Source organism: Monodon monoceros, unplaced genomic scaffold (genome assembly GCF_005190385.1).
Source record: "Monodon monoceros isolate NGI ecotype Baffin Bay Population unplaced genomic scaffold, NGI_Narwhal_1 Super_Scaffold_7, whole genome shotgun sequence".
NCBI classification, from domain to species: Eukaryota; Metazoa; Chordata; class Mammalia; order Artiodactyla; family Monodontidae; genus Monodon; species Monodon monoceros.
Window position 1 is genome coordinate 54,734,519 of NW_021703784.1, and position 13,847 is coordinate 54,748,365.

Below are 13,847 nucleotides of genomic sequence, written 5' to 3' on the forward strand. Positions count from 1 at the left end.
CAGTGACAAATACGTTCTTCCCCTTCATGTCACCAGTATCAGTGACTCAAGTGCTTCTAAAATATTTTAACTTGGCTCAAGATTCATTAAACAGTACATTCATGTAAGCATACAAGAATGATGTTCACCACAAATGAACTTTTAAGAGATAAGAATGAGTCCCTGGTAACCTAGCAGAATCACTATAAAGAACAGGGGTCCCTAACAAGTAGATTAGGATCGACTGGTACTGAAATATGGTTATCTGTATCTAGCCAACCCTTCTTTCCAACCCCTCAGATCTTACCACCACAGCATACAGAGATTCCCAATGGCAGAAAAGTACAGCCAATAGCAGCACTCTTTCTCCTGCTTAGATTTGAGCCCAAAGTGCCAACATTAGATCCTAACCCGCCCATGATTCTAAGAGTTCAGAGAAATATGAAATAATACTCATCTCAAAAAACACATATAAAATGGGATGAAAGCTCCTGAAGTACAAAGTCAGTGTTAAAAGCCAACAATTCTGACCCATTCTGGCAAATACATATTTAACTTGAGCTTCGCCAGCCTTTCTTTCCATGATAAAGTGGAGATACAAGAATGTGCTGACTAATTCTGACTTGACTGTCAGAATTAAAATGGGTATTTACAAAATCCTACCATCTTCCTTTGCAGCACTGTTTGGTATCAGTAACTTTGAACACAGGCTCTGTCATAACTTGCTTTGTGGCTCTGGGCCTCTGAAACTCAGTTTCCTCATCTATAAACTGGATAATAATATATGATATCTTTATTACTAGGGAGACAATAACAATACCTTTAATTCATAGGAAAATTAGTAAGAACAAAATAAGATGAAGAATAGAAAACACATGACGCTGCCTGGCACTAATAAGCATTCTACAAATATGAGCAATTATTATTACACCTCAGGCTTTTAAATGGGACAGAAGTCACTGTTTAGAAGTTCACCTGTTTCAAGGCTGGTGATAGACTTCTTGGGACTTCCCTCTATCAGTATAAGAGGGAAAAACACAACTGGGAACACAACTGAAGAACTGTATCTCCCTATCTTTTTACCATATGCCAGAATAATATACATTCCATGGACTTTACACATCACACTACTGATAAAAAGGTGGTATCATACTGTGATTGAGTTTTGGAATCAACAGAAAGATTTTAACCACATCACCTGTCATTGGTTGTGTGAACTTCAGTAAGGTATTTACTGTCTCTGACTGTGACCTAGAGTTTCCTCAACTGTAAATGTAAATAATAATAGTACCTACCTAATAAAGTTGCTGTGGTAATTAAATAACTCATATCATACCTATAAGTATGATAACTGAAATACTGTAGCTATTATTATTTTTGCTTCTCTTATTAGAAAAAGGCAAAAGTCCCTAACCCCTCTAAAATCCTATAGTGTTTTCATTTTAAAAACTTATGGTCTTGAAAAAGATATGTAGACATACATGCTACAGGTAGCAAGCAGTCTGAGTATTATAAAACTTGATGGTACTTCCAAAGCACCAAAGAAATGTGTCTTTTCACAGAAGATGAGACCTCTTAGAAGAGATCTTATATGTACACCACAGCTATCTATTTATTTGGAGTCACTCTATGGAAATGGACTTTGCTCATAATGTGTCATGACTTTAAATGGCATTATCCCAGACTCTCAAGTATAAATGTTAATATGCAATCTGTATTGGAACACGGATACTTCTGACAATCACCGCCAAAGAATATACACTTTTTCTACAGTATTTCTCATGACAATATCAGTTTTCCCAAATGAATACTAAGCTAGAAGCTACAGAAGTCTTCGTCCTTTAGCAGTGATGCCCGTAACATTAGACTATGATTCATTCCTTCAACAGACACTTGTTGAATGCTTACTATGCCCCAGGCACTACCCCAACCCTCAGCGATCTTACTAGAGGAAGAAACAAACTAACAACTACAATGCTATAATGGGAAAGCACAGGTGCTATGGAAACACACCGAAGGGAAGAGAGCCAGTGAAGATCTCCTGGAGAAAGCGCCAGTTAACAGAGGCGTAAGTGCAAGTGAGACAGACCAAAGCAAATTTAAGTTTCTTTTAGTTCTAAAAGAACGTGAGTATGGCTAAAGCATTCAGATTGAGGTGGATCATAGGAGGCCATCTTCAGTCAGGAAGGACTTTATTTTAAACAGTACAGAAGTTCAACAAGGTGTGATATAGGAATAAGACAGAAAGCATTTTGTTCCTATTTTTATAAGATCATTTCAATTTTACAACTCATCTGATCATCATACACATCTTTGCTACACAAAGTGTGCTCCACAGACCAGCAACATCAGCAGAACTTAGGAGCCTGTTAAAACTCAGCAGGATATCAACATAGTCATAAGTACTATTATTAACTTTATTTTAGAGATGAAGCCAAGTAATTGGACAAGGTTACGCAGCTGGCAAACAATGAAGCCAGGCATGCATCAAAGCACTCTGAATCAAAACCTATCCCTTTAAATTTAAACTATATTTTTCTAAAATTACTGAAATGAAGTAAAATCACAGTTACAAAATTATTCTTTGAGTCTAACCTGTATTTCATACAGTGTAAAAATTTAAAACTTGTTACCTACGGCCTACTTTATTCACATTCCAAATACACTCCCAACACAATTGATTTTCTGTTTGCCATTACATGTCATTTATCTATCAATCTCAACTGTCTGAAATACACTGAAAACAAATAGCCAAAAAAGGATGCACTGCAGATGAACTAAGGATAAAAGATTCATGCACTATATGTAATGCACATTACCTAGAAGAGAGCCCGTCAGAGCCTCACTCTGTGCTCATGCACGCTGGGTGCCACGTAAGGCACTACGCTGGGCACTAAGAAGGATACTAACATAAAAATGTAAAGTTTCTGCCCTCAAAGTCCAAACCAACTCATAAGTAAAATAAGCAACATCAAAAATACTATGGGGGGGACTTCCCTGGTGGTCCAGTGGGTAAGACTCTGCACTCCCAATGCAGGGGGCCTCGGTTTGATCCCTGATCGGGTAACTAGATCCCACACGCATGCTGCAACTAAGAGTCTGCATGCTGCAACTAAAGATCCCACGTGACGCAACTAAGACCTGGCAAAGCATAAATAAATAAATTAATTAAATATTTAAAAAAAAATACTATGGGTCCACAGGAGGAGCAAGAAATCTCTGGATGAGGGAGAAAAAAAGCCTCTAAAGAGAGCTCATATTTAAGTATGTCTTTGAAGGAGCAAAATAACTGAACCAAGTAGAGATGGGAAAAGCATATTCTCATAACAAGCACAGAGGTGAGAAAGCACAGGAAAAAGGCTTTTACTTCTGAATGAGGGAATAACATACATCAGATTTACCCTCCCACTGTAAACAACTAAAAAATCATACAAAATTATACATGACAACAGTTTCAGGCACTGGATAATAGGCAGCCCAGGACAGCGGTTTCTGAGAGAAGGGAAACAAACAAGGTGAGCCTTATACTCCTCCAGCTTACTGGGTGGGGAGTGTTTCTAGGCCACAGTGCAGAGCGGGTAGACAAATGAGAGTCCCAGCAGTGTTCAGGAGACTCTTCTCTTCACACCATACACAAAAGTTAACCCCAAATAAATCACAGACATAAATCTAATAATTAAAATGATAAAAATTCTGGAAGAAAACAGGAGAAAATCTTAAGTGTCCTTGAGTTAAGCGAAGATTTCTACAAGACAAAGTTTATCTAAAAAGAAATGATAAATAAACTCAAAAGACATTATTAAGGAGAAAAATATGTAAAACATGTATCTGATAAATAACATGTATCTAGAGTATATAAAGAACTCTTAGACATCAATAATTAAGATATTCTCAAACACTCCCAAAGGGAAAAAATTTTAAAAAGCAGCCAAAAAAGAGCTAAACATTTCACCAGAGAAAAGATACAGATACCAGATAAGCACAGGAAAACATGTTCAACCTCATTCATTATCAGAGAAATACAAATTAAAACCACAATGAGAAACAACCATACATCTACTAGGATGGCTAAAATGAAAAATGTTTGGATATGAAGTAAATGGAACTCTCATGCATTGCTAGTGGGAATGCCAAACAGCATAACAGTTTTATAAAGTTAAACACACTCTTACTATATACATTCAGCAAGCCTACCCCTAGTTATTTAACCAAGAGAATATGCCCACACAAGGGCTTCTACTCAAATATTTACAGCAACTTTGTTCACAATAACTCAAGACAGGAACCAAATCTAGTATACAGATAAATGTATAAACAAATTGTGTGTGTGTATTCCACACACACACAGTGGAATACTACCCAACAATAAAAAGAAATTCATTCCTGACACATGCAACCACATGGATAAATCCCCAAATCATTATGCTAAGTGAAAAAGAGCCAAATATAAAGAGTATATATTACATGATTCCATTTACATAAAATTCTATAAAAGGCAAATGATGTCAGAAAGCAGATCAGTAGTTGTCAGTGGTCAAAAGGTAGGGGAATGAACTGACTACGAAGAGGAAAGGGGAAATTTTTAGTGTGACGCAAATGTCTTTCATTCACCATGGTGGCAGTCACTTGTCTGAATATATTAGTTAAACTTATTAAATTGTGTATTTAAAATTGATTAATTTTATTGTATATAAATTATACCTCAAGTAAACAGATTTTTAGAAAGATAAAAAGACAAAGAAATGAATGCTCACATACTGAACTCTTAAAAATTCATTAAAAAATAGTAACACAAAATGACAAAATGAGGAAATGATGTTAAAAATGTAAACCACAAAATAAAAACCACAACGTTTATAATAAAACACCATACTTAACGGTGAAACACTGAAAGCTTTCTCTCTGAGACTAGAAATGAGACAAAGATATCCACTGTCACCACTTCTATTTAATATTATAATGGATGTACTAGACAGTGCAATCAGGCAAGAAAAAAAATTTAAGGCATTAATTTTTCTCTTTTTTGTTTGGCTGTGTAGCGTGTGGGATCTTAGTTCCCCGACCAGGAACTGAACCCACCCCTCTGCAGTGGAAGTGCGGAGTCTTAACCACTGGACTGCCAGGGAAGTCCCTTAATGCATTAATATTAGGAAATAAATTAAAATGCCATTATTTGCAGGTGAACTGACTGTACACATAAAATTCAAAAGAATCTAACAACAATCAGAATTAATAAGTTCCTTGGATATACACACATAACTCGTAGATATCACGGGTCTGGTTCCAGACCACCACAACAAAGCAAATATTGTAATAAAGCAAGTCACATGATTTTTTTGGTTTTCTAGTACACATAGAAGTTACGTTTACACTATTCTGTAGTCTATTAAGTGTGCAATAGCATTATGCCTAAAAAAACAAGGTGCATACCTTAATGAAAATATACTTTGTTACTAAAAAAAAAAGTTAACCATCATCTGAGCCTTTGGAGAGTCATAATCTTTTTGCTGGTAGAGGGTCTTGCCTTGATGTTGATGACTGCTAATTGATCAGGGTGGTGGGTGCTGAAGGTTGGAGTGGCTATGGCCAATTTCTTTTTTTTTTTTTTTTCTGCGGTACGCGGGCCTCTCACTGTTGTGGCCTCTCCTGTTGCGGAGCACAGGCTCCGGACGCGCAGGCTCAGCGGCCATGGCTCACGGGCCCAGCCGCTCCGCGGCATGTGGGATCTTCCCGGACCGGGGCACGAACCCGCGTCCCCTGCATCAGCAGGCGGACTCTCAACCACCGCGCCACCAGGGAAGCCCTATGGCCAATTTCTTAAAACAAGACAGCAGTAAAGTCTGCCACATAGATTGACTCTTCCTTTCACAATTTCTCTGTAGCATGCAGTGCTTGCTGTTTGTTAGCATTTTACCCACAGTAGAACTCCTTTCAAAACTGGAGTCAATCTTCTCTCAAGCCCTGCTGCTTTATCAACTAAGTTTATTTAATATTCTAAATCCTTTGTTGTTGTTTCAACAATCTTCACAGCATCTTCACCAGTAGTTTCCATCTCAAGAAACCACTTTCTTTGCTTATCTGTAAGAAGTAACTCTTTATCCATTTAAGTTTATCATGAGCTTGTAGCATTTCAATCACATCTTCAGGCTCCACTTCTAATTCTAGTTCTCTTACTATTTCCACCACATCTGCAGAGCTCTTGGGTGACCAGGTACACTATCAATGAGCAGTGATATTTTGAAAGAAATCTTTTCTCCTAAGCCGTAGGTCTCAACAGTGGGCATAAAATATTCGGTGAACTATGCTGTAAACAGAGGTGTGTGCTGCTATCCAGGCTTTCTTTTTCCATTTACAGAGCACAGGCAGAGTAGATTTAGCATAATTCTTAAGGGTCCTAGGATTTTGAGAATGGTAAATGAGCACTGGCTTTGACTTAAAGTCACCAGCTGCATTAGCCCCTAACAACAGAGTCAGCCTGTCCTTTGAAGCTCTGAAGCCGGGCATTGACTTCTCTTCTTTAGCCATGAACATCTTAGATGGCATCTTCTTCCAGTATATGGCTGTTTTGTCTTCACTGCAACTCTGTTGTTTAGTGTAACCACCTTCATTCATTATCTAGCTAGATCTTCTAGATAACCTGTTGCAGCTTCTACATCAGCGCTTGCTGCTTCACCTTGCACTTCTATATTATTGAGAAGCCTCTTCCCTTAAACCTCATGGACTAGTCTCTGCTAGCTTCAAACTTTTCTTCTGTAGCTTCTTCACCTCTCTCAGCCTTCACAGAATTGAAGAGAGTTAGGGCCTTGCTCTGGATTAGGCTTTGGCTTAAGGGAATGTTGTGGCTGACTTGATCTTCTATCCAGACCTTTAAAACGTTCTCCATATTAGCAATACAGCTATTTCACTTTTTTATCATCCATGTACTCAATGGAGTAGCACTTTTAATTTCCTTCAGGAACTTTTCTTTGCATTCACAACTTGGCTGCTTGGCTCAAGAGCCTAGCTTTCAGCCTGTTTTGGCTTTCAAAATGTTTTCCTCACTAAGCTTAATCATTTGTATCTTTTGATTTAAAGTGAGAGACGTATGACACTTCCTTTCACTTGAACACTTAGAGATCACTGTAGGGTTATTAACTAACCTAATTTTGAAATTATTGTGGCTCAGGGAATAGGGAGGCCCCAGGAGTGGGAGAGAGACAGGGGAATGGCCAGTTAGTGCAACAGTCAGAACACACATAACGTTTATCGATTAAGTTCGTTGTCTCATATGGGCGTGATTCGTGGTGCCCCAAAACAAGTACAATTGTACATCAAAGATGACTGATCACAGATCACTATAACAAATAAAATAATAATGTAAAAGTTTCAAGTATTGCAAGAGTTACCAAAATGTAACACAGAGACATGAAGTGAGCAAAAGCTATTGTAAAAATGGTACCAATAAACTTTCTCAACACAAGAGTGTCACAAACCTTCAATTTTAAAAAAAAGCAATTATCTGCAAAGTGCAATAAAGTGAAGTGCAATAAAATTAGGTATACCTGTAAAATTATTATACAAAAATCAACCGTAATAAGCACGTTAGCCATTAGGGAAATGTGATTCAATACTACCATGTGAGGGACTTCCCTGGTGGTCCAGTGGTTAAGAATCCACCTTCCAATGCAAGGGACACGGGTTCGATCCCTGGTCATGGAACTAAGATCCCATGTGTCAAGGGGCAACTAAGCCTGCACACTCTAGACCCCATGCGTCACAACTACTGAGCCTGTGAGCCACAACTAGAGAGAAGCCCGCGTGCCACAACTAAGACCTGATGCAGCCAAAATAAATAAATAAATATTAAAAAAAAAAAAACTACCATGAGATACCACTTCACACTCATTAGGAAGGCTACAATAATAAAGAGAGAAAATAACAAGTATTGGTGAGGACATGGAGAAACTAGCACCCTCATACATTGCTGGTGGGAAAGTAAAATGGTTACAGCTGCTGTGAAAAGCAGCTGGCCATTGCTCAACAAGTTACACAGTTAGCACATGACCTAGCAATTCTACCCTCAGGCGTATTCAAGAGAAATAAAAACATACTTCCTTACAAAAACTTATATATGAATGTTCAAAGAAGCATTACTCATAATAGGCAAAAACTGGAAACAATCCAAATTTTCATCAACTGATGAATGGATAAATAAAACATAGTATATCCATGTAATTGAATTTTATTTTAAAAAGAAAGAAGTAATGACACATGCTACAACATGAATGAACCTTGAAACATTACATTAAATGAAAAACGTTAGTCACAAAAGACCACATATTGTATGATTCCATTTACATATTGTCCAGAAAAGACAAATTTATAGAGACAGAAAATGAATCAGTGGTTGCTTAGGATTTATGAAAGGGGAAATTTGGAACAACTGTTTAATGGGTATGAATTTTCTTTTAGGAGGGACAATTAGACTGTGATCATTGTATAACCCTATAAATAAACCAAAAAAGACTGAATTATACACTTTAAAATGAACTGCATGGTATATGAATTAAATCTCAATAAAGCTGTTTAAAAAACTTTCCATAATTTTCTTATCTTATGTCATAAAATAATTAGAATAGAATCAATTTAATTATAGTATAATTGAATTTAATTGTAAATATCATTAGCTTATAATAAATAGATAAATAATCAATCACTGTGAGAGCTGCAGCTGCAGGGCCATTACCCTAACATTAGAATTGCTAATTTGTCTATAAAACTTCCAGGGAACATTTCTTTGCATATGTAATAAAATCAATACTACTTTAAAAAAATCATTCATATTTCCATATATCAGCAACAAGTAGAAAGTAAAAGTTAAAGATCGTTATAACAGTTACCACAAAACATCAAAAATAGAAATATTGATAAATTCAGTGAATCATGGAAAACATCCATTTACTAACAACTACTTTATTTCAATAAGATTTTGTAAAAGTGATCTAACAAACAAAGGCATATACCATTTTCTTGGAATGGAAGACTCAATACTGTAAAGATGTCTATTAACCCCAATTGTGTTGGTAAATATATCAAATGTATTCCCAATCAAAATCCTAATAAGGTTTCTTTTCTGTGTAGAAGTTCACATGAAAATGCAAAAGGACAAGAATAACCTAGGTGATTTTGAAGAACAGCTAAGCTGAAGAACTTTAACAGAGAGCAAGACCAAATACAACATGAGAGAAATTAAAACAGTAAGATAAGGGCAAAAGAATAGAGTAACAGTTCAGTGAAACAGAACAGATGGTCTTGTAACAGACAAGTATATGTTCACCTTATTTATGACAAAAGAGAAACAGCAGTGCAATGGGGAAAGGATGGTTTTCAATAAATGGTGCTGGGCCAATTGACTATATATAAAAAGTGAGTCTTGACTCTTACCTTACATCATACACAAAAAAATCAATTCCTGATGAATTATAGATATAAATGTAAAAAGTTCAAGAGTAAACATTTAAAAGAAAACACAGAAGATCTTTATGACATTAAAATAGACAAATATTTCTTAAATTAGACACAAAAGACCTTAACTAAAAAAGACAAGACTGATAAAATGGAACTTGTGTTCATGTAAAGGTATCACAAAAGGGTGAACTAGCAAGCCACAGAATGGGAGAATATATTTTCAATGCATATTTCAAACAAAGAAACCATATCCATAATATATAATCAAAAAATAATATTACTCAAACCAACAGAAGCGGGGGGAGCAGCAAGACTTTTAACAGGTGCTTCAAAAGGAATGTATCCCAATCAGCAAGAAACATACGAAATAGTGTTCAACTTCGTTAGTCTTCAGGGAAATCAAAATTAAAATTGCAAGGAGACACTAACAACATACCCACCAGGAAGGCTAAAATACAAAAGACAGAAAGTACCAAACACTGACAAGGATGGAGGATACACTGCTGGATGGAGAAGAGGTAAATTGGCACAACTACTTTGGAAAACCTTTGGACACAACCTACTAAAGCTGAAGATATGCATATACTATGACTATGTAATTCTGCTCCTGGGTTTATATCTCAAAGAAATGCATTAAAAAACTTCTTTAAGAAACATGTACTATACCATTCACGGAAACATTACCTGTAATAGTCCCAAACTAGAAATTAATGAAATGTCAAAAGAAAGAATAAATAAATACATGTTCATTCAGTGTAATACTATTGGCAGCAAAAATAAACTAAGACTACATTACATTCAGGTAGGGATGAATCTTACAAACAAAATGTTCAACAAAAGCCAGCACTTAAAATGTACATATTATATGGTTCTAGGTGTATAAAGTTCAAAATTAGGCAAACCCAATCTATGGTATAGTGAGTCAAGGTAGTAGTTAGTCTGGCTAGAGATGCCATGAATGGAAGAGAACATGAAACTTCTGGGCTTCTGGGGTCCTTGTCTCTGTTTCTTGATGGAGATTCTGCTTATGCAGGTGTGTTCATTGTGAAAATGTGAAGTGTGTCTGTGTGTGTATACACTATACTATACGTATTAACTTCAAAATACTTCAAAAATTTTTTAAAAATTGTTTTAGTATATTTATACAAAGATGACTATTTGAGCCTATGGAGAAAAAGAAAGGAAAATTACTGAATGTGGAGGCTAGGCTGTTTGTATGGTGTTTTTACTCACCTTTGTCCTGTAATGCAATTTGTTCCTTATGCAGTAATGCCACCTCCCGTCCCAAAGCTTTCTTCTGTCTTTCCAGTTCATTTCGAAGCACCAAAATTTTTAATTGCAGGCACTCACTTTCTTTTTTCTAAATAATTAAAAGCACAGGTAAATTTATGAATATAAAAGTTATGCCTATGAATAACTGCACATTCACAATGTTTCAAAATGTGACTGATTTAAAGCACTTTAATATTCATGTAACTTATAGATCTCTTGAGTAACTTAATTATCAGCACCTGTCATTTTAATGGAAAGAATACAGATGTAAGCAAAGAACAGAGTAGAAATAAAATCTCAAATCTGGGAACAGTTCTTTCTAAGAACCTAAAAGACACTATAAAATATCTCAGGCCTCTTTCCTAACACCACAATACAATAAGACACAAATTAATAATAAAAAAAGAAATGGAGTTCTCAAAATGTTAAACATAGAATTACCTTAGGACCCAGCAATTCCACTTCCAGACATATGTATATACCCAATAGAATAAAAAACATGTCCATACAAAAATGTGAATATGAATGTTCATAGCAGCATTATTCATAACAGCCAAACAATGAAATCAATCCAAATGTCCATCATCTGATGAATAAATAAAATGTGGTATATATACAATGGAATATTATTTGGCAATAACAAGAAATGAAGTACTGATATATGCTACAACATGGATGAATCTTGAAAACATTATGCTAACTAAAAAAAAAAAGCCAGTTTTAAAAGGCCACCGACTCCATTTATATGCAATTACCGAAATAAGCAAATCCATAGAAACAAAAAGTAGATTTCCATCCTTACCAAGCTGAACATAGGTGCTCTAATATTCCACAGATTTTGGAGAAAGTCAAGTAGGGACCTGCTGCTTTCATCCGTTCCAGATAGTAACTAACCAAGCCCCCTATAATGTCAGTGGATACCACAGGGGGAGCCTGCAGCCTCACTACAGATGTAACAAGATAACCTTCTCCCTTCCTGCTGGGTAATATCAGAGGAGGCCAAGTAGAGAGTCAGAACTTTCACTACTATGCAGTGCTATTGAGCCCACCTTACTCCCTATGTGGGCAGCTGGAACTCCCATTCCCAGTCAGCACTAACAAGCCCTCTTACACTCACGCACAAACACTCCTCTGCCACGTGAGCGTCAATGGAAGCTTCTTGGGGAACTTGGACTTCCACCCCAACCTGGCAGTAATGAGATGGTGCCTCTTCCTTCCACTACCAGAGGTGTCAGAGGAAGCCAGGTAAGATAGAAGGTTTAAATAAGATCCAGAGACTCATAACATAATACCCCAAATGTACAAGTTTCAATCAAAAATCACTCATCAGACCAAGAACCAGGAAGATATCAAAGTGAATAAAAAAGGATAATCAATAGATGCCAACACTGGAGACAAGTAGACATGTTACAACTATCTGACAACGATCTGAGAGTAGCCATCACAAAAATGCTTCAATAGAAATTAAGAACCTGTACGGGAATATAATCTAAAAAAGAGTGGATATATGTATATATAAATGTATAACTGATTCACTTTGCTGTACAGTAGAAACTAAAACAACATTGTAAATCAACTATACTCCAATAAACATTAATTTAAAAAAAGAAATTAAGAACATGCTTGAAACAAAAATATAGAACTTCTTGACAAAAAAACCCCAGAAAATCTCAATAAAGAAAGTGAAGACCTAAAGAACTGAAATAAAAAACTCAATGAATGAGCTCAACAGCAGAATGTAGGAAATAGAGAAAAGAATCTTTAATCTGGAAGATAAAACAATAGAAACTACCCAATTTAAACAACAGAGATAAAAATGAACAGAGCCTCAGAAATCTGTGGAATGATAGCAAAAGATCTAGCACTTGTATCATCAAGTACCAGGAGGAAAGGAGAAAGTGGGCAGGAATGAAAAGTACTTGTAGTAAATAATGGCTAAAAACTTCCCAAATTGGGCAAAAGAAATAAATCTACAGATTCAAGAAGTTAGCGAACTCCAAACAGAATAAATTAAATGGAAAAAATCACAAAGTAAACAAAACCAAAAGCTGTGTTTTTTGAAAAGGTCAGTAAGATTGATAAAATTCTAGCCAGGCTAACCAAGAAAAGACAGAAATTACTAATATGAAGAATGAAAGAGGAGCCATCACAACTGATCTCATGGACATTAAAAGAATAATTTAAAATACTATAAACAACTCTATGCCCATAAATTTGGTAACTTAGATGAAATGGATCAATTCCTTGAAAGACAATCTACCAAAACTCACACTAGGAGAAACTGACAATCTGAATAGGCCTATACATATATATATATATATATATATATATATATAAAAGAAATTAAATCAATAATTAATAATCTTCCAAAACAGAAAGTACCAATCCAGATGGCTTCACTGGTAAATTTTACCAAACATTTAAATAAGACATTATACCAGTTTTTGAAAATCTCTTCCAAAATACAGAAGAACTTCCTAACTCATTCTATGAGGCCAGCATCATCCTCACACCAAAACCAAAGCCATCACTAGAAAGGAAAATCACAGACCAGTATGTCTCATAAACATAGGTACAAAATCCCCAACAAAATATTAGCAAATCAAATCCATCAACATATAAGAAGAATTATACACCATGGCCAAATGAACTATATTCCAGGTATGCAAGACAGGTTTAACTTTCAATAATCAATTAATGGATTTCACCACATCAACCAGGCTAAAGAAAAAAATAATCATATAACCATATCAATGGATGCTGAAAAAGCATGTGACATTCAACTAAAAGTAAAGGAGAACTTCATCAATTTGGTAAAGAATACTTGCCAAGAAACCTACTAATATTTGCCAAAATACTTAATGGTGAAAAACCAGATGCTTTCTCCCTATGTTGGAGAACAACACAGGATGTCCCCTTTCACCACTCTCTTAAACATGTACTGAAAGTCCTAGCTATACAATAAGGCAAGAAAAGGAAATAAAAGCTATGTATACTGGGAAAGAAATAAATGAAGTCATCTTTGTTTACAGATGATATGATTGTCTATGTAGAAAATCCCAAAGAATTGACAAAACAAAAACAAAAAACCAACCCAAAACCTCCTGGAACTAACAAGTGATTATAGCAAGGTTGCATGATACAGGGTT

The 13,847-nt window shown here is 35.7% G+C and overlaps 1 protein-coding gene across 2 annotated transcripts in view; it reads right to left on the reverse strand.

The window, feature by feature from the left end:
* Positions 1 to 13,847, reverse strand: part of UVRAG (UV radiation resistance associated) — a 317,590-nt gene that overhangs the window by 150,985 nt on the left and 152,758 nt on the right. For both annotated transcript variants that reach the window (XM_029209194.1, XM_029209195.1), the window contains one exon: positions 10,660 to 10,786. In XM_029209194.1, coding sequence (XP_029065027.1) covers positions 10,660 to 10,786 — 127 coding nt within the window. The remainder of the gene's footprint in view (positions 1 to 10,659; positions 10,787 to 13,847) is intronic.